Consider the following 20964-nt stretch of genomic DNA (forward strand, 5'->3'; position numbering starts at 1 on the left):
CAATCATAAATCCTGCTGACTTCTGAGATGTTATTTCCTAACCTATTAATTTTTAAACTATATTGTTTTAATATTAGTTTTCTCAGCGATTTCAATTAAGATGTAAGAGATATGAGCTTCCCCAGTGGACTTCAATACATCAGGCAGCTGGAAGTATTGTCTTTTTAAAGAGACTTAGAAAGATCTTGATGAAAATCTCAGCAAAGGAAATCCTATGCTCTCAAAATCCCGACACAGACATCCTGGCATTTGAAATGTTGCAACAATCAACATCCCCAGTCTCAGGATCACACTGACTGGGACTGAAGGTTGAGGAGATTGCTAACAGTCAGCAGAGCTTTACACTGTGCAGATGTCACTAGCTAGGATATGGCCCAGATCTGGGAGTGTCCGAAAGACTTCGCTGTCCTGTGGCATTCATTAGACTCGATGAATAGAATTGGTTATCTCAGCCCAGCTCCTAGAGAGCAGAAAACCATTGCTGAGGCTGCTCGCAATACCGGCCTTGTTTGCTAGTTGTCACAGCATCATGGCCAAAGAATGCACGATCACGGAAATTGAACTCCCCTCTTGTCCGCTGGAGTGATTCTGCCAGGTCACAACTAACAGCCTTTGGCAGGATGGTGCAGGGAAGGTTTGCACGGCTGCTGCCTGTTCACAGGACAGAGCAAATTTCTCGGTAGGTTGTGTGCAACCAGTGGCAAACTTGCTCAGATTGCGTTCCCTCTCATTACTGGCCTGTAGTGTGTGCCACCTTGGTGTTGTCTGTCATACAAATTTCTGTGAACGAACAATGTGGACCCAGATAAAGTCAGAGCCGATACTGGGACTTCATTCAGCAGCTTAAAACAAGTCCTCATGAGGATCTTGACTTGAGGACACTGAAGTCATCCCTTATTGGTGTAGAATTTACATTCCCCAAAGTTCCTCTTTGTTGAGGAAGGATAGAAATAACCGTGATTTACTGTGTGGGTGTGGCTGTGGGTGTTGGTTTGGTATTACTAGGAGCAGAAGGGAGCTCCATAAACACAGCTGTGTTCTAGACAGGACTGTTACTGAAGTTCTTTTTGTAGTTAGAAAATGGGATGGCAATAGGCTTCCAAGACACAAAAGTATCTTTTAATAAAGGTCTTCAAGTGAATTTGTCACAGAAAATATTTCTTACTTGCCCACTGGAATCTTCCTCCAACATGGTAGAGCATTTTTAAAAAAAGAGATTTTTGGTGTAAATGTTTGTTTCGTGTGCTGCTGTTGAAAGTTTATGTAGGCTGATATTCCAACTAACTTGCTTAGTAGGAATAATTCTGCCTGCAGAATAAAGAGCTCAAATCAGTCTATGTCCGCTTGCCAGCATCTGGCCATGATTCAGTGTGCTAGGATCAGGCCATCTGTGGCGCTGATAAACACTTCAAACCCATAACTCTGTGGGTATATTGGAGTGTGAATCCATGCACTAAGTATGCTTGATTGCTATCAAAAAATATACGGCACAGCTCTGTGAGAGCAGGGAGAATTCTTGCTCAGAATATTTTCTTCCTCCTAGGATGAAGTATTCATGCCTGATAAACCATCCATGATTGGCTGCTGGCAGGACTCTGCTTTTGGTCAGAGCAACTTTTACACTGATGTAAAGATCATTTTGCCTCCTGGCCGCTGTACTTGTAATATTGAAGTATCCACCTGTTGTGACACTGGAAATGCTAGGTCCATTTTGGTAGCACTCCTGTGCTGTGCTGCTGAATTGAACTGGCGTGCACTAACTTTGCCCAGCCGTCTCGGCAATCGCCGAAGGTTATGCATTATTTTTATTGCTCAATGCCCTAAGCCTTCGACAACGGACTAACAACAAACCTAGTACCAAGGAATTTGCAGCCTAGGATGTTAATAGGCAACTGGTGAATAGTGCTCCAGTGGGAGAGGAGGATCAGAGTGCCTTGGGAAGGTGCAGTTGCAGAATGAAGTGGTGTGGCATGGTAGTCCCATGGCCAAACAAACTTTCACTGAACACAGAGGGTTTCAGATGCTTTCATCTTTAATTCACAGCCAGAAGGCAGGGTGGTCATTGATCACATTTTGGAGCTTTGCAAACTACCTCTGCCATAAAGTACATAAGCATTTTAAAGACAGTGCTTGGTTAAACATTAACACCAAGAAATTCCTCAGCTATTATTTAGAAAGCCTCACTGGGATTCTTTTTCTATGACTTACGATATCTCCTGAGCAGATAAAAGATGACAAGGATAAAGACAAAGCACCTAAGGAGGAAATTAAAAGTATCTGGGATCGTAAGAAGGGATTTCCTGAACCAAAGGCACAGAATGGAGAACGTGAATTCCCTGTCCACAAACTTAAATCTACTGAGAATGCTTTTAGGTAAGTGAATATTGGGTTTATGTTATAGCAGAGCAGGTGGCCTTCTCTGCGTCTCTGTTAATATCCTTTCGGCAGCTTAGTGTAAGACTTAGGTTGAAACCTCAGCAGAAGCTCTGATATTCATTGGTTTGTTAGGCATGAATTAAGGGTCTTGGGCTATTTTCTAAAGAACTGCTCCCACAATATTGCTGTGATGAAATGCAGTACACAAAGCAGACAGAAATAACAGCCTCACTCCCTCTCTAGAGATGAGTATCTTATTTTTGCTTTGCTGCGGTTTTCCTTCCTTGAAGGACGTTTCTTTTTAATATATACACAGAGGCCAACACTGACTATAGTCCAGTTTCTCTTATTTTTCAAATGAGATGTCTACCTTTACTGAAATAACTTATTTCCAGTTACATATCTGCATTTAATCAGACTCTGCATGATCAACATAGAGCAGTAACCAGTTGGTGTTCAAGAGTTTCTCCCTTGATTATTATGGCAAGCTTTGAAATTAATGGCTTCTCTACAAAAGTGACTATTCAGTTAGGTGAAAACCTCTGCCAGCCATAACGTTCTATTTTTTTATCCTTTTATAAGCACCATCAAAGTTTGATTTGTTCAAGGAAATACTGGCCTTATGGCTATAGTGGGGAATCCAATGAAGGTAACAAATTGCTAGTGAAAAGCTTATTAAGAAGGGATTCTGCATGCTAATGGGGGATACATGAGGTAGAGCAGTTCTTCCTGTTAGCAAAGGCATAGGAATGAACAGGTTAGAAGTGTTCATTTTTTCCTTCTGTACCTCTCTCCCTCTTACTTTGACACAGGCAAAGAACAGGTTAAGCTCTGCAGGCACTTTTTAAAATCTGTGCATGGCAGATGGGTTTTGCTGTTGTATCTCAGCATTCCCCTTGTGATTCTTCCGGGAAAAGCAAACTTTCTCAAAATAAAATGTAGTTCAAAAGTCCCTGGAGACACCCTGACCTAAGGCCAAAAGACAGACAAAGTCAGACTGCGTAGAGATGGAATAGCAGGAAATCAGTCTTGCTTGGAACTGTCCTATATCTTGACTTGGGTCACATCATCAATAACAGGAGAATGGTTTTCTAAAAATATTTTTGTTGTGTTTTCATTTGTTTTGCTTCCTGTGGAAGATAGACTTCAGTGGCAACATGTAGATTTGAGTTTCCATTCTTTTTTTATTTTTCTGTTTTTCTTCCACTTATTTTCCAAATGTGTGAAGAAGGCTGTCTAACCCAGGGCTTTTTCTGGAACCATCTTTTTACTTGTTTTTACATGAACTTATCAGATGCTAGCAAGAAGGCCTATAACTGTGCTAGTTCTAAATGGTGAGGATGAGAATAAAACAGGGTAGTGGAAATTAAAGAAAAATCTTCTGAGTTTCATTTGTCTACTTAAGTCAATAAGAGAATTACAGAAAAAATGTATTTTATTGCTTCCCTTTCCCATCTCCTCTCCCACCTGCCTTCCCCCTCATTGTCATACAGTTGCCATTAAAAACTGATTTCCAATTTCTTAAGAAAAAGTCGTACTTTCCCTGGAAAATGTCAACAAAAGAGCCAATGAACCTTCATACAAGCTAGAAAAGTCCAAGTGATAGGTGCTTTAGATAAGATAGGAATATTGTACTGGTGAAGCAATAAGATTCTCTCTCTCTCTCCACTCTCCTGTCTCCTTCTGTCTTCCCCAAGTCACGTATCCTGTTCTCTCCCCAAAGATACTTGTCTTGTTTTATATAATCCCCTTAAAAAAAACACATTTGCCTTAGAAAGCAAAGGATTAGTGCATCTTTTAGTATATAGAACATGGTATAATATTTTTGCTGTGGGTTTTTAATATGTAAATATGTCTTATTTAAAACTGACAGAGAGGAATTAATCATAGCTTTCCATTGCTGTGTTTTCTACATAAAGTGTAATACATTTTTGGAAGTGTAGCCTCTGTACACAAACTGTAGAGCAGAAGTCTGAAACCCTAACACTTTATATGCCATGGAGATGGTGATGAAGTAAGATACCCCTTACAGAAGTTACATGAGATGTTAAATATTTCAAGCTCAGTTGTTGAACTGTGCCAAAACTGGATGTGACTTGAGTTCTAAGACAGTGTGGTACAACTCCTGCACTCATAAGTGTGTGAGACTCTAAATATCTCAGCCTACTTAATTCCTGACAAAATGCTTTGGGCCTGTTGTAGGAAGTTGGGAAGGAGCAAAAGATCTTACAAGGGCAGTATCTTCGTGTGCCAGGTTGTTGTGTTGCTGGTCAGCAGGTGATTCTAGCCAGGAAGGGACAACCTGTGGTGCATGAGCTTTCCTTTCTTTCCTTTCCCAGCCGCTCTAATTTGAAAGGGGCCGAGGAGGCAAAGCGGGGGTCTCAGCCCGAAGCTGGAAAGCGGTTAGAGGAGCTGCGCCGTCGCCGAGGCGAGAATGAGAGTGAGGAGTTTGAGAAGCTGAAGGAGAAGCAGCAAGAGGCAGCTGTGGAGCTGGAGGAACTGAAGAAAAAGCGGGAGGAGCGCCGGAAAGTCCTTGAGGAAGAGGAGCAGAAGAAGAAGCAGGAGGAGGCTGAGAGAAAAGCCAGAGAGGAGGTAAGTGTTAAACAAGAAGTATTGGAGCCTGGTTTTAATTGCCTGTTGTTTTTACTTTGCTTCCACTGGTCTTACAATAGATGATAGCTCTCTACAGCAGTGTCTGTACAGACACCTTCAGGCAAAGAAGTCAATGGGGCTGGACACGGAGTGAGTCTGTACTTAACAAAAGGGCAGAATTAGGCACGACTTGGGAGACTTGCTTATAGGTGAGGAAACACCAGGTGACAAGGAGATCGAGACCAAAGCAGAGCGTACAGGCCAAAATATGCTTCTCGTTCTTGGATCTGATATTGTTGCAGGGTTAGGTGGGGAACTGGCTTTGTGACTTTGTTTCAGATTGTATTCTTTGTCTGCCTCTGTTTTGGTTGTGCCTTCTTTCAGGCAGGGCTGTTTCTTATTGTGTGTCAGGAGGCGGTCTGTCACAGTGGACTGATTTCAAATATTCTGCCTGGCATTAGAATCGCCCCATTTTTCTGACCTTCAGATTTAACTGCAGGCATGGCATATTTGATACCAAATGACTGTATCATATAGATGCTCTAGTGAGGACCTGAGGTAAAACATTCATCCACCAGAGTAGAAAGAAAAGTTGCAGTTCTAGCCTGAGGGGAAGACAAGGCTCTAATAATGTCTTCATGAGCCAGGATTTCATCTGTGGGAACAGGGAATTTCTTATTTTTTGAGGCATGCAAAATTTTCGGTGCAGTGTTGTAGCCACATAGCTCTTAATTTATTTGGGATGTCTTTTTGACTTGTGCAGCCTGAATTACAAAGGGCATGGCAGAAATTTGTCTGCTGCAGATGAGCAGGAATGCTAATGTTTTATATAGTAATGATGGGCTAGATCTTATTAGGAAGTTATTTTTGTCTATTTAAATATTGAGTACCCAAGCACATCTGCTTTCATGTGCTTTTTCTGCCAAGGGACTGTATAAATAGGATTTTCAAATCTTTGGCGCATCATTTAGGAATCTAAGTTGTTTGGAAAACAAATGTAATTTTGGTGGATGAATAATAATAACATTTAGCATCTGAACGGCAATTGCTTTAGTGTACTAAATTCCTTACAGGATAACTCAGTAGGAACTGAGATTGTACAATGCCTTGCTGTACAAGAAAAGATTCAGTTCACCAGCACTAACAGTGGTTGTTCTTTGAGGGCTTCCAGTTTGACTGGTAACTAAGGAAGTGAAAACTCTTGTTATCTCTTTGGAGGGAAAACTGTAAGCATTTTACCTTCACTGCTCTGGGCATCTACTGATTTTTCCATCTGCATGTGTTTGGCACAACAATCCCGAGAGCAGGGGGAGAGAACAACAGTACAAAGATGGTACATTAGGGTACAAAGATGGTACATGAGGGTACAAAGAAGGTGAATTTGAGAAACAAAATGAGAACATGGGCATTTCTGATTATTATACCTGTTTGGACAAATGTGAATTTGGGCAAACTGATTGGTTCTCTTGAAAACTTGCATCTGTCAATGTGTAGGCTCACAGGACGTGTAAAAGTATTCTTTAATAATGTTTTTAAACAGTGTATAGCACTGTGAAAACATAACATATAGATTCTGAAGTCTGGTCCTTAATGAAACAGCATTTTTATATATGTACTTTGTTCTCTCTTTAGGTGGCACTACATGCAGTTAATCAGGTGACCTCACTGTGAGGAGAAATTAAGGCAGCATAGACTTGTTGCCTTCTCCACTTACTTACTTATACTGTGATGGATTAACATCAATGTATTACCAGATTTCAGTTAGGTCCCTGAAACTTCCGGCGGGTATAAAAAATCTGTTCTTGGAAAATTTGGCAAAAGTGTGCAGGACTGCGGAGCCCTGTAGTGGTGACAGTTTATGAAAGGAGAAATGACCATTCACACCTTTTTTAGGAGGAGAAGAGGAGGCTGAAGGAAGAAATTGAGAGGAGAAGGGCTGAAGCTGCTGAAAAACGTCAAAAGATGCCAGAAGATGGTGTAGCTGATGACAAGAAGCCATTTAAATGTTTCAGTCCTAAAGGTTCATCTCTCAAGGTAATCTCTGCACTAACTTCTACATGGTACATACAAATAATGAGAGTTGCAGTCCAAACCAACTACCAAGCACCCAAGCAGTGTGGAAGTACTTGAAATCAGGCCTAGGACGTTGCTCTGAAACAGGCCTTAACCTGAAACCTTCAGTCAAAAGATTTCATACACAGGGATGATTGAAAATTAGCAGTCCTTTCTAAAAATACAGTCTGGGCTGAGACTTACTTCTTGTTGATCAAAAATGTCCAAGAAGGATCTCCACTTGCAAGAGGAGATTATTTTGGAAACTTAAAGCAGTATTACTGTACTGATTTGCAATGTTGATTTATTATAGGAGTGTTTTGTGAACTGGAGTGGGGAAAAATCACAAGTATTCTCTCTCTTCTTGGACATGCACAATTACTTTTTGCCTTGCCAGATTATTTCAACCTGTCCCATATGGGAGTTCTAGTTTATGTCTAATCCTCCTAAAAATCACATCTGGAAGTACTGGGCTCGACTGCATTTTCTTAAATATCAGAAAGAACCCCCTACCTTTGCTGCAGGAATTTCTGAGTGGCATTCTGTGGCCTATATTACACCGGAGGTCAGATAACTCATTAAAATGGCCTTTTAGTATGTAAGAAAAATCCTGGCCCTACTGAAATTACTGGGAATTTTGTTTTGGTATTCATTCCAGTCACTTTCTCAGTTCAAACTCAAACTACAGACCTCTATTCATCATCTGCAACTATGTTTTTCTTTTCTCACTTTGAGTCATTAGTCAGCTAAGAATCCAATATGTCTGTCAAAAAAGGCACTTTAGTGGACACTAGGAAGGGAAAAGAACCAGTCAGGAGGTTATCAGGTAGGAGCTGGAGTTGGGCCATGAAGTGGACCTCCTGGGGGTTAGGAAGGGCACTGCATGAGCTACAAACTGCATTTGGTCAGAATGACATTTGTACTCACAGACCTTTGTTTTGAACTGATGTGGAGCTTCAGCGCTAGAGTAGTATTTTGGATCAGATTCCAGCAAATGTGGTGGCTAAATACTTCTGACTGAACTTGGCTTTGACTTCTCAGACCATTTGAGTCACAAATTTGAGGACAGAATATACACAGCTGTAAATGAAGGTTGCCAAGGTGCATGATTCTCTCCTATTAGATAAACCTGGTCTTGCCATTTTGGTTGCAAAAGACCATGTCGATAACTGATGCTAATTGTACAGTTTCTTCCCAGACCTCTTGAGAGGGCTTCTTTTTCTTTGCTCTGTTTATTAAGATGCCTTTTACGACATACATTTGGAGTTCACAGATGACTCGTAAGAGAGGAAATTATAATTGAAAATATTTAATAGAAAGATACAGATCGTAATTTGGGGGGGAGTGGGACAATACAGTAGATTTGGCAGGAGGTTAATAGCTTTCAGAAAACTTTTGGACTGATGCTACACTTTTTTTTTTTTTGGTATTATTTCCAGGAAAGCTGGAATTTTCCGAACTTTGTTTAGCATGAAAGGTCCTGTTTTTTGTGATGACAACTGCTGCTGTTTTTTATGGCATGTTAAGCAGAAGTTGTTTGTTACAAAAGTGCATATATGCAACTCCGTACACTTTTTTCTTTATTTCTATTTCTCTCTGAAAAAACAGTGATACTCTAAATGTTTCAGTGCTGGTGTCTGTGGGTGGCCAGAGTGGATATTGTAATGCTGCTGAACTTAACACCCTGAACTGTTTCTTGGCCTTCTGTGGTCAATAACTGAGCAGAGAATAATCTTATTTTAATAACTTCATGTAAAACTTGATGTCAAACTCCAGTTTTTAGAAGACGGTGTCTATTGTTACCCTTTATTTGGACAGAGTGCTCAGGTCAGCCTAACTTGATTGATGTACAGCTGAGGTCTCAAGAGGCTATTATACAGTGCCCAAGTTATCTCTTGACTTGTAAAGCATTTGGCACATATTTTCTCCCTCAATGGATATATCATCTGGTTAGATGTGTCATGAGTCATGTGAGAACCATAAATGCACAATTGTGGGTGGGCAGGTGGAATTAATAATGAGAAAGGGGAGGCTAAGTATTAAAAGACTGTTTGAAACACGTGCACATTCTGTATTCTCCTACATCCCAGCCTAGCAAGGCTCGTTCCTTGTTCTTACTGACCATGATAAACTGTTTGGGAAGAAAAAGAAGGTATTGGGAATGATTTAGATGAGGAGAGTAGGGCATATTGTTTACCAGGTGGACCACAGGAACAAAGGAAAGAAGGGAGGTAAACTGAAAAGGAGTATGGCATATTGCCATCTTACAGACACTGCACTTATCCATCAAGCACGGGAATGGACTAGCATAACATGCAGACTCAGAATTTAGAAACCAAGTTATGCAGCTCTACTTCATGTATTACGTTGCTCTTGGATGCATGTTTATAGATGTGTGTGTATAACACAGACATAATATACGTGCATGTTTGTATTTAGAAATAACCACCACAGTTATCTTGTCTGACTTCTGATAGATCACAGGCTCCCCGGTGTTGAACAACAACTGTTGATTTAACTATTAAATAAAAGTATTTCCCTGAAACCTGAGACACTGCTTCAGAAGTACATCAGAGAGCACCATGGTTGCTGTCACAGGCAAAACTGGGATCTGGGATGTAGGTTGAACAGAGCTCCACTTGGTCCTGGAGGCAAGGAAACTAAATTTGAAGTGAATCAAATAGAAAAGAAGAGACTGTGTTGACTGTCATGGTGCATTCAGGACTTTTTGCAGATTAATTTGAGGAGAGTTATGAGTTGCAGTGTGGAGCTTGCAGTCTGTGTAGCACAGAGTCCTTCCAGTGAGAACACAGGGGTTGGATCCTTCCTCAATGAGTAAGAAGGAAGAATGCAAAGTGAATATGGGCCAGATCCATCACTAGCCCGGGGCAGAAGCAGCTGGAATTTCTTAGGGCTGATGGAGTCCCTGTGGGCTGTGGCAGCAGTACCAAACCTCTCCCTGCTTTGCCCTCTCTCTTTTTTTTTTTTTTTTTTTTTTTGGTAAGTACGAAGGCAAGAGTCCCTGGAACAAACTCTGCTGCTCTCCCATCCTTCTCTTGCTCATGCCATCCCTAGCTTAGTTCACATAAATGGTGCTGCAATACAAGAATGAAGTTTATTGCATGGTCTTTGTTCATCTTCTTTTCTCGGCAAGTTCATTTCTGATGTTTTCTTTGGGAAGCAGCATTATTGACATCGTGTACAACTGTTCTCCAGGTTTATCAGGAGAGAACAGGATATTTTCAATACTAAGTCGCTTCTGGGGGTGAGCCCCACCACTACACTTGAGCAGAAATGCAAAGCAGTTAGGCACTGAGGGAGGAAGTCCTCGCAGGCTGAGTGTGGGCAGGAGCAACAGCAGGACGCTGGAGACCTGGAATATCTTCTGCTCTTGCTGCAGACCTCTCCTGAGTGATGTGGGATTATGGGGTAGCCAGCTTTCTCCATGAGGTCATACTGACTATGAACCAGAAGACAGGACCTTTCAGGGCTTGAGAATTTTTGTTTTCTTAAAGACCTGTCTTTACCTATGTCATTGTTGCTCAATACCTGGGAACTGGAGTACTGAGTGGAAAGAATTAGACTCCATCCAATTTTTCGGAGATGAGCTATTCTTATGGCTGATGGAAGATTGGCAAGAACAGGATTTGTGATATTTGGGGTTTTTTTTGCTCATCTTCTATGCTCATGACAGCGCTCTAGTCTGCCAGGTGAATTAACCCGCAGGAGTAAATTGGGCCCACTGTGCACAGATGCTGCTGACAGCAGGAAAAAGCCTAAGTGTGCTTAATGGAGCAAAAAAGCGTGTAAGGCACTCAGACTAATGAGAAGCACTTTCCTCCCAGGAACTACCACTCAAAGTGGATTTCCACCAGGTTCTTCCACCTATGTCAGACATAAGACAAAATTATAATAAAGGGATTTCTCTTTTCCTACATGTATTTCCTCTTCCTTCTCCTCCCTGGCCCATTTTTGTGAAAATAATTTTCTATATATCAGTTTAAATACTTTTTTTCTCATAACATCTAATACACAGTTTAAATATCCTAAGAATAATTTAATAACTATGTATGGAAGAGGTGTTACTGGGAATACTTAGATGGTGTTTGTTTCCTAAGCCATTGTGTAACATTATGTGTTAACTCACTGCTTTTCCATTCTGTTCCTGTTCTTGGGTACAGATGCAAAAAAAATGCAATTTGACTCCCACACTTTAATTGCATATTTAGCCTTTATGAATAGACTTCTTGCATGAATCAGTGAACCATACATCCCTGTATAATATTGAGTGTTGATAAATGCATAAATATATCTTTGTAAGACCTCTAGTTTAACCTACTCCATCCCACTTGTATGTGCTGGCCATGTTCGGTTAGGCCTTGATCAGACGTGAGGATCTGCATGTTTTTGATTTATGTCAGTTGGTGGCTACTCCGATGAATCAGGCAGAGCACTCCTTAGAGTTGGGCAGGACTGTGAGACTCTACTGTGTGTTACTATCTTGGAGGTATGAAAAGGTTGGATGCTGTCGATGAATTGACACAGAGCTATCAACCTGTGTCAGCCTTAGTTTCTGTAGGCAGGAGCTAGCCTCTCTGAAGCAGAGAGATTTAATTTCATCTTGACTTTATCAGCAAAAAGGCAAGGTGTCCGTCTAAGCATTTAGATGTCTAAGCTAAGCTTCTTTGGTCATCAGTGAAGAGAAAGAGACAGGCACCTTCAGTGGGCAAGGGACCCTACCTTTCCTAGAGTGAGATGAGCTGCCCTGTGTCTCCGCTGACTATAGAGGAAACCAAAATGCATAGTTTGGACTAAATGCTTAACTTTTAAGCAACTGAGTTTAGGTGGGGCAGATGCTGCCTTGAGCTCCTGTGTTCATTCTCTCTGTTCACAGTTTAACTAGAGACTGGCACTTGGACTTTTTGGAGTATCTGTGTATTTCTGTGTCATAGGCTCTGGAAAGTATTCCATGTTGACAAAATATAGTTCTAAGCTATTTAACAAGATACTGTCAAAGAGAACGCAGCAAAAAGATTATTTTAATGCTTGATCTCAAACTGAGGAAATACCTTGCATTGTGTGCTAACCACCTTGCTTTCCCTATTTCTCTTACAGATCTATTTTGTAATTTTGTTTACTGTATGTGCCAGCTGAATTCTTTTGAATTCTTTGCATGAAGTTTGTGTGATGTGCAGTGGATAAATAGCCTTTGGCTGTTGCTGTGCAGCCTAAATGTATTTGACCTATATGTTGAATACATGTGTGTAAACAGATGTGTTTGCTCTAAATGTATTCAACATATTCTTCTGTTCCCCGCATGCAGTGCTTTGAGGCAGATGCTCTCGCTGAGCAGAGCTCTAGAAGAAATACTCACAAATGTGCAGAAAATGCATTGCCCGTGCAAGTAAGGTATCTGCCTCCTCAGGAGGAGGAGGACCATGTTTTGCTCTAAGGGTTGCCTCTTAACTCTGCTCTCCTGTCTATCTTTTTTCCTGGTTTGCTTCCCTGCCTTCCTGTGCTGAGCAATCCCGGACTTAGTCCTGATATCATGGCAAGTGCTCAGAGAACCACTGTTTCCAGTAGATAAAGAATGACTGTGTCTTTTCAGAACAACCCCAAGAATACAAGTCCCTCTTTCTCCCATGTGCCCCCATCTTATACCACTGCCTATGCCAGCCAGGTTTTCCGGCTGTGTAGAAATGTTCCGGCTGTGTGGGCAGCTGCTCCCTTTCCTGGACACAGGAAGACTCTGGAAGGAGTTGAGTCTTTAGCACTTCTTAAGATGAATTGTTAATGTTGTTGCTTTGAGCCCTGTTTCCCTGGGGTATTCCATATTGTTCATCTGTGCCACCAGCTGAGATCTTGCTGGTGCTGCCGAGGAAGCTACCTGTTCATGCAGAGCTCAGGGGAAGCTCCTGGCTCGTGTTGGTAGGGTGCATCTTCGTGAGTATTGCTGGCTATGACCCAGAAATCAGCGTTGTGGGATACACCAGTCTGCATTCAGTATTTGTCCAGAGCAGATTTGACTGTGAAAAAGTAAGCCAATTGCTTAAAACATTCAGTTGCTAAAACATTTCTCCTGAGCACTTTTTCGCTGGGAAAAAAGTGTGCATGGGGTCTTCTCCCACACTTCAGGAGAGGTGAGCTTTTTTAGGTTAACATCACAGATCTGTTTAATCAATTTTAACCAAATAATTAACTTGCTCGTTTTATGGTAATGCTTTTTTTACTTCCTTTGGGTTGAAACTGAATTCCGAGATGTTAAAGATGGGAGAGGAAGAGCTATATGTCTGTATCTATGTGTGTGTGTGTGCAAGGGTATAGTGTTTTCAGCTCCTGTCTGATATATTGCTGCCATCTTGTGACAGTATATTGAAACAGTTGGTGTGTATCAGAGCAAAGCCCATCTTTCAACTTAGGACTAATTTTGGATCATGTATTGGCAACTGAAACTGTTAACATAAATTGCTCTGTAAATTGTATATTTTTTTAGAGCTTTAGAGGTGCCTTTGACCTGGATGTGATGCTAACTGGAGTTTCTCCAGTTAGCTTATTTGACAAATTCTGCACTGAAATGAGCTATCTGACTTTTTGCTAGTATGAACTTGAAAAATAAAACATCCATGCCCTTCGATGGGCTTGATGTAGGATTTACTATTCTTAGAAAGCCTTGATGCTAATGGGCACAGAGGAGAACTATTTAGAGGAATGGCTGTCATTGACTTATTTCGAAGGCATGAATGCTGTAGCAGTCACTGTTCAAGTGACTTGAAAATGGACAGCCTGTATTGAGACTGGGGAATCCTCATGAACCCAACCAGGCTGATTAATAATCGTTTCTATCCCCTGGAGCTGCTTGTGTATTTTTTACTCTTAAGCAAAACTGTAAACCTGGGACAAGATGTGGAACAATATAATGGGGAAGACACATGAAGTTGATTGTTTGAAGTATTTCTGACACAGAATGCAAATGGACCCCTCTCCATCATGACATGTTTTGAAACTTTATTCAAGGATGTAGTCCCTTTTTGTCTTCGAATTATCCAAGAATCTGGCAGAAGTCTCATGAGTACTTCCTGATTCTTTTTCACTGGAAACATTACATTATTTTCCTATACAGAGAGTAGATAATAATGATGGAATGTAAGATACCAGTTTGTATAATAACAGCTGGTAGATATTGACTGAGCAATGACCCTACTGAACACGAGCAAAGTACAATTTGATTGCTTTTTTGAAGTTCAGGTTAAATTGTCAATGTCCTGCAAAAACATGCATGAGATAGGGTACATGGCTGAGCTCCAAACCTGGCCTAGTCTGTTGTCTCATCTCAGAAGAACTTTATTAAATTTGCCTGTCTTCCTCAAGAGATATATACTTGCTCTTGTGTGGGATGTATGAGTAAATTTGGCATGTAAGATTTTGTGAATATTAACTCCTTGGGTAAAGTAAGTATCTTCCCTTTTCTCTCCTCCTGTACTGAGAATTTATTCTCTTGCTACAAATGAAACACTGAAGAATGTCCAGGATGCAAACATATTAATGTAAAAAATAGCTCCATCCTCATGAATGTGCTTAAGAACTGGATCCTAACTACAAAACCTGTGTGTGTGATTGCAGTGATTTCTGTTAGAATCCTTCTCTTTCAGATTGACCTTGAGATTGACTTTAACCTTAAGATTTAAAATGATGTTTTAGTCTGGCCTTGCCTTACTTATTACCTGAAAACTTACAGCCCTTCTTTTTCTCTTTATTATTTCTAGATAGAGGAACGAGCAGAGTTTCTGAACAAATCCGCTCAGAAGAGGTAAAACAATAAAACAGATAGTAGATTCAATCAGAGCAATGAAGTGTTTAGTTGGAGGGAATAATATTTTTGTTCTTTCTCTTTTCCATTCCGTACAGTGGTATGAAACCCACCCACACGACAGCAGTTGTCTCAAAGATTGACAGTAGACTTGAGCAATACACTAGTGCGGTTGTGGTAAGTTAATTCCAAGTCATGTTGACTCAACTTACTAACAGCTTCTGGGATTCTCTATTTGACCCATGTTTTACTATTCAAGAATTTCAGGGTTTTTTTCGCAAATTTCTTTTAATGAGGCTTCAAGAACAAAATGCTTGAGGAAAGCCTCAAACCAAAATCCAGATGTATATCTAAACAAAATCTTTAACTTCCTCAGCTCATACAGGTTCCTCTTTCTCTTGAATCTGTAATGTGCAAAACATACTAGAATTTTGAAAAGGAGGAACGGTTTGGTCCAGTGTTTTTGGAAAAGACACATTGGCACCCCTTCTCCTCACCCCATCATCCCCAAAAACCCCATTCCCTGAAAAGCATCGTTACAAGTATACCATAGCTGCTGAAATTTAACCCTAGAATCTGGAGCTGTGGGGTTAACCTGTCTGGGACAGGCAGAACAGAGTCTGATGCCGAGTGACGTATCAGCATTTTTCTCCTGCCTTCACATAAGGACTTCTTTCCTGCTTTAGTTGTGTCCCTAAAAGAGATATATTTACAGGCAGGATGGACTGAGACTTGCAAGAGGACAGATCAAAGCCCTGGAGCAGTTGAGTGCACAGCTGTGGTTGCCATGAGATTTAGAAATGTAAAAAATGCAAAAATCTGCATGACTGCAGTTCTCATAGCCTGGCCTGTTGAGTGTGCGGGAGCAACTGCAAGTCAAAAAGGGGGAGATTCTTAGTGGTGTCTCTCAAGCTGGGTTCTCTTCTCCATCCTTGTATGATCATCGCTGGAAGTAGCTTCAGCTGCTACCAGTGCATTCCCCAGCCCAGCCCCAGTGTCCAAGCATTCTGCATATCCAGCTCTTAATGCCAAACACCAACTAGCCTCAATTATTTTGCAGGGCACAAAGGCTGCAAAACCAAATAAGCCAGCAGCCTCTGACCTTCCTGTGCCAGCCGAGGGTGTTCGTAACATCAAGAGCATGTGGGAGAAAGGGAATGTATTTTCATCACCCTCTGGGCCAGGAACACCAAATAAGGTATGTATTTAATTTTACATGCTGATTATAAAGAATTATGTTTCTGACCTGACCCTGCAGTTCTTGCTCATATGAGTAAGTCTGGCTGTTCCTCTTTATGTCAGTGGCAAAGAATATGCCCAAGGATCCTGACATCTGGGTCCTCAGAAACCCACATAATGGTGTGGCTGCAGTATTGAGTACACACAGAGCTTAGTTATGAGGCAAGTATTGAGAGTCACATCAGATATCTCAGACAAATGTAGCTGACTGGTTCAAGCTGAGTACAAAGAAATTCTTTGTGTTGGGAAAGATCCTTTTTTGAGGCAGAGGTAGATTAAACTGTAATAGATGAGCTACTAATGTCTGGTACATTGCAGACAGAAGCTTTTGTGAGACTTTTTTCTACGTAAATTCTTAAGTCAACATTTCCTTTCTGCAGGTTGATGTGAGTTGATAGGTGTTCATCATCGCTGAAAAACTGAAACGTGGATTGAAGGAGGTTATTTACAGATACCAAAGAAGTTTCAGCAATTTGTTCTGATTTTTAGGGTTGTCCAATGTTTTTAGGATTTATTTTAATATTTTAAGTCTTTTGCCAGTTAACTCCTCTATTAAATTCCTTTTTGCAAAATTTTAGTTTAACAAAACAAAAATATAGACTAAAATCTTACTGATATCTCCTCTTCTTTTAGGCTAAAGATTTTTTTCTCCTTTGAGTTTGGGATTATGACAGAAACAGCAGCTGAGGCTGGGAGTCATCAAAGACTGTTTAAGGTTTATCCCTAGGTTAGCACCATAATGAATATGATCTTATTTGCCAGCCCACATCTGTTGTCATTGAAAACTAGAGGTAGCAATACTAGGTAGTTTGTAGGGAAAAATCTTTGGCCTAGACAGGATGACTCTTAGTCAGCCATGGCTTCAGTGAGGATGTCTGCATTAAACTCAGGTTTGGCATTGTTTTTAAATCCAAGCCATGGAAAACATAGCAATAGCTATTCTAAAAGTCTTCTGATAAGATTTTATTATTTTGCAGGAAACTGCCGGACTGAAAGTTGGTGTCTCCAGTCGTATCAATGAATGGTTAACCAAGAGCCCAGACACCAATAAATCACCTGCTTCAAAACCTTCTGTAAGTAAACCTGCAACAACTGTCTCGTTGGTAGAGGGCGTCTTTCTTGAGGCAGTGGTGATAGTGGTGCTCCCGCTGCAAGTTAATTTTTTTGGAGGAACCTAGCTGCATGTCCTTTCGTGGAAGCTCAGTTCACAGGGGCCCCGTGACTGCTAATTTCTGGATAACTGAGAGGGAGGTGAGACAGAGCAGTTCTCGCCTTAAGGCTGAGGAGAGCTCCAGAAAGACAGTGGTCACGCAGCAGAGAAGGGCAGTCTCTTACCACCTCTGAAGCCATACCATTAATTTAGAAATTACCAGCCATAAACTTTGAATGAAATGCCTGTGCTTTGGCTCTTGCCCCATTAAAAAATATTCCGAGTATTTTTGTTAAACACAACCAAAATTCTTAAAACCTTTAAGGGCCTAAATGTCACTTCTGATGAAGGCCCTTTAGCCTGTTCCTTTCTTGAGTGGAATCAGACCAGAAAACTCCAAGGATGTAATCAACTGGGAATGTGGGAAAGAGCAGAAACAGGTAATTGTGGAGTGGGGAGGAAGGGATGAGGAACTGGAGCTGAAGGCGTCTGTATTGGGGAATGGCAGGGCATCACTCATGGTGTTAATGGAGCTTTACTGAAGGACTGGTTTCCTCTGATATCCTTGTGTGGTATGCTTGCTACCAGCACCCTTGCCCTTTATCAGAGGTGCAGCCTAGCATACATTTTCTCAGTTCACACTCCTATTTGTGCCAAAGAGGAGCTTGAAATTCGCAGTGATTATCTGTACAGTCAGTATTTACTAGTGGCTACAGGGAGCTTGATATGATCAGAGTCCAAATGGAAATGTATATGAAAACAAAAGCAATTATTGTGGTGACTCTATTTAATCACAGCCACTGAAAACTAGAACATGATTTGCCTCCAGATTTTCCTCCTCCTCTTCTAAGCTGCATCTTACTGATAATGTAAAACTGATCTCTTTTTCCCTTCAGCCAACTGCTTCTATGTCTACATTTCCGTCTTTCTCAATAGATTTCTCTTTCTTCTTTCAATATTTATGCTTGAAGGAATCTGCTTTTCTCCTATGCTGCTTCTTTGCTAAGTTCATCAGGTAAACCTGTTTATTATTGGCTATGAAGAGTGATATACATCTGTAATGTGTGTGTATGGGTTTTTTTATTTTTACCAGAATAAATCAAAGTAGAAACCTAGAATTTCTTAGTCCTCAAATAAACCCCTACTCCCAGCCCATTCCTCCAAAATAAAGAATAGTTTAGAGTTCTTGACTGTCAAGTCTCTTTTTTGGAACAACATTCAATAAGAAGTAATGGGAACAAAGATCTCAATTAGATTTATGGTGAACCTAAATTATGGATTCCAAATGATTTCAGGATTTATAGAAATGATTATGTGATGATGTTGCCTGTGGTGGCGCAGGATTGTTGTGTCCTTGGTGACCCTGTGCTGTAGAGAACAGCAGGCACGCGGACAGTCCACTGGAACTGTGCTCTGTTCTTCCTTCCGCTGTTATTGCTGAACAGGCTTTTTGGAGTACAGAACAGGCTTGAAGTCCTAATCACCATCCACTTTCCTTGGGTGTAAGTTAGGGGCTGCTCTAGAGCATCACTGTTGTTGTGCATAGGCGTCTTGCAGAAATTAGACTTTTCTTCATCACTGGGCAGTTTTCCATCCTGAGTTAGAAATTCTGGTGTGCAGAAAATGACCTACCTATGGATGGCAAGAACAAGAATCTGGAAACCATGCAGGATCTGAATACTTTCTGAGAAGGAGCGTAGTTACATCCTAAGTCGTTTCAAGAATCTTTTCTTTGCCATCTGCACAGGTAGATACCAATCCATCTGCATTGAAGAAGTCTATTGCTACTAGCCTAGTATACATTTTCTTGATTCACACACTTTTTTTCCAAAGAGAAGCTTGGGATTTGCATTGGGCTGTGCTCCAAGTCTCCATATACACTCTTTTTCAGAGAGTAAACTCAATGCAAAGTCAAAGTCACTGTACCTCACTTGCTTTTTCTGTCAGAGTAACATTTGTTCCATGTTATGGATTTAAAAGACTCAATAGCCCTTCATATTCGTTTGAATATCTACAGTGTTAAATCCTGATGCAATCCACTCCTGAAGCAATGCAGAGGAAGATTTTCTTTTCTGTTGTATAGGAAGTGCCTACTCTATTTTTATATTTTTTTAATGAAATATTTTGTTTCTGATCTAAGATACCTGAGACAAGCTTCTTTCAATTTCCTCCATAATGGAAACTACTAGTTCTGCTAGTTCTGAAAAATCTTTTTTTTTTTTTTTCCCCCAAATCGAAATTTTCTTGCTGAAAAACCTGACAGTGAAGTAGGCTTTCACTGTACTCCCTAGGGCGAGTGAAACAAGGCATGACCAGTCTGTGCAGAACTAAATAGATGCGGCAGGGTTGAATTTTGTATTAAAGCACATATATGTGCAGAGTGGTTATGTGGAGTGCCATCCTGAATAACTTTCTAACTGAGAGAAAATGTATTATTGTCCAGTGGTGATGCTCCTAGTATTTGTGAACTTTTTTTTAAAAAAAGAGAGAGAGATGTTTGAGAGGGACATCTACGCTTCTGAGGTTTGGAAATCAAATGGTAGCTGCAGCCTCTGCTGCCACATTATTGTTATATAACTTGCCTATGGCCTAGAAATGAAAAATTATCCTCTGTGGAGGATATTCTCTGTGGAGGAGATATTATTATCTCCTGAGTGGGTTTGCACAGCACAATATAGATATTTCTCACGTGCAAGTCATATAACTTTTTCTCTACTGAAATAAAATGAATTTGAACTAAAGCTGGTTTCTGTTCTCTGACACTGATTTTAAAATACAGGATTTAAGACCAGGAGATGTATCTGGCAAACGTAATCTCTGGGAAAAGCAATCAGTTGAAAAAGCAACAACTTCTAAGGTAATACTTCAGTCCATTATAAAAAGGGAAGTACCTCTGTGAGAGACTTTCTAGGGGGAAGGCACTGTTCTCCTTCTTGTACTCAATCAGTTGGAATTGGGCCACTGCCGGCCCTGTGCTTCTAACCTCCCTTTTAATCTGTAGTAGAGAGTACAATGAGGTATCAAAAGGCTTGGGCAGCATTTAACTTTTACATTCCTGTTTAGTAGAAATGAATTGTGTGTAGAACGCTGTCTTTTTTCTTGGTATGAATAGCTACATTTTCCCATATTCAACTAGAATAATGAGTTGTTATTTTTTCAATACAGGTAACAGCTGTTGGGAAAAAATCAGAGACTAATGGTAAGTAATTCTAATAATGTACCTGCATCTTAAATAGAGACATTGACACGTTTTCATACAGACACACCTGGGTTTTTTAATTCTATTGTTGTTAATGGTGATGCAGAAAACCACTTTCTTCCTTTGCCTTTCAAAAGCCCTGTTAGAGTATCATCAAAATTGACTACTGTTTTGAGTAGTAAACCACAATCATCTCTTTAGGAGGACTGAGGACAAGATGTTCTCCAGCCATGTTTGCAAAATGTTGTTCGAGTAACATAGATAGCATGTTTGCTATGGTCAGAAAGTATCATTAAATTGTGTGAGGTCTGAGGAATGGGATGGTCATTTAGCTGATTATAGCAAATGTCAGGCAACTAGGAAAGGCTCTTTTAAAGGCTGTAGTGGGAATGGATATGCTTTTTGTGAGTGGGGAGAGGGAACCCAAAGCAAGGCTCGCATGACAGGGTTCCTGTGCAGAAGTGAAGACTTCAGCACAGCTGGGAACAAGTCCCTCATCTGATTTTAAACACTGCCACTGGGTAACAGTGCAGTCTGGTGACAAGTCAA

The 20964-nt window shown here is 40.7% G+C and overlaps 1 protein-coding gene across 11 annotated transcripts in view; it reads left to right on the forward strand.

Annotated features, from left to right (window-relative positions):
* The window catches only part of CALD1 (caldesmon 1), a 194967-nt gene that overhangs the window by 171307 nt on the left and 2696 nt on the right, over positions 1 to 20964 (forward strand). For all 11 annotated transcript variants that reach the window (XM_064515456.1, XM_064515464.1, XM_064515450.1 and 8 more), the window contains 9 exons: positions 2225 to 2373; positions 4716 to 4968; positions 6862 to 7002; positions 14784 to 14827; positions 14926 to 15004; positions 15888 to 16025; positions 17044 to 17139; positions 19996 to 20073; positions 20382 to 20415. In XM_064515456.1, coding sequence (XP_064371526.1) covers positions 2225 to 2373; positions 4716 to 4968; positions 6862 to 7002; positions 14784 to 14827; positions 14926 to 15004; positions 15888 to 16025; positions 17044 to 17139; positions 19996 to 20073; positions 20382 to 20415 — 1012 coding nt within the window. The remainder of the gene's footprint in view (positions 1 to 2224; positions 2374 to 4715; positions 4969 to 6861; positions 7003 to 14783; positions 14828 to 14925; positions 15005 to 15887; positions 16026 to 17043; positions 17140 to 19995; positions 20074 to 20381; positions 20416 to 20964) is intronic.

This window comes from Dromaius novaehollandiae, chromosome 1 (assembly GCF_036370855.1).
Source record: "Dromaius novaehollandiae isolate bDroNov1 chromosome 1, bDroNov1.hap1, whole genome shotgun sequence".
NCBI lineage: Eukaryota > Metazoa > Chordata > Aves > Casuariiformes > Dromaiidae > Dromaius > Dromaius novaehollandiae.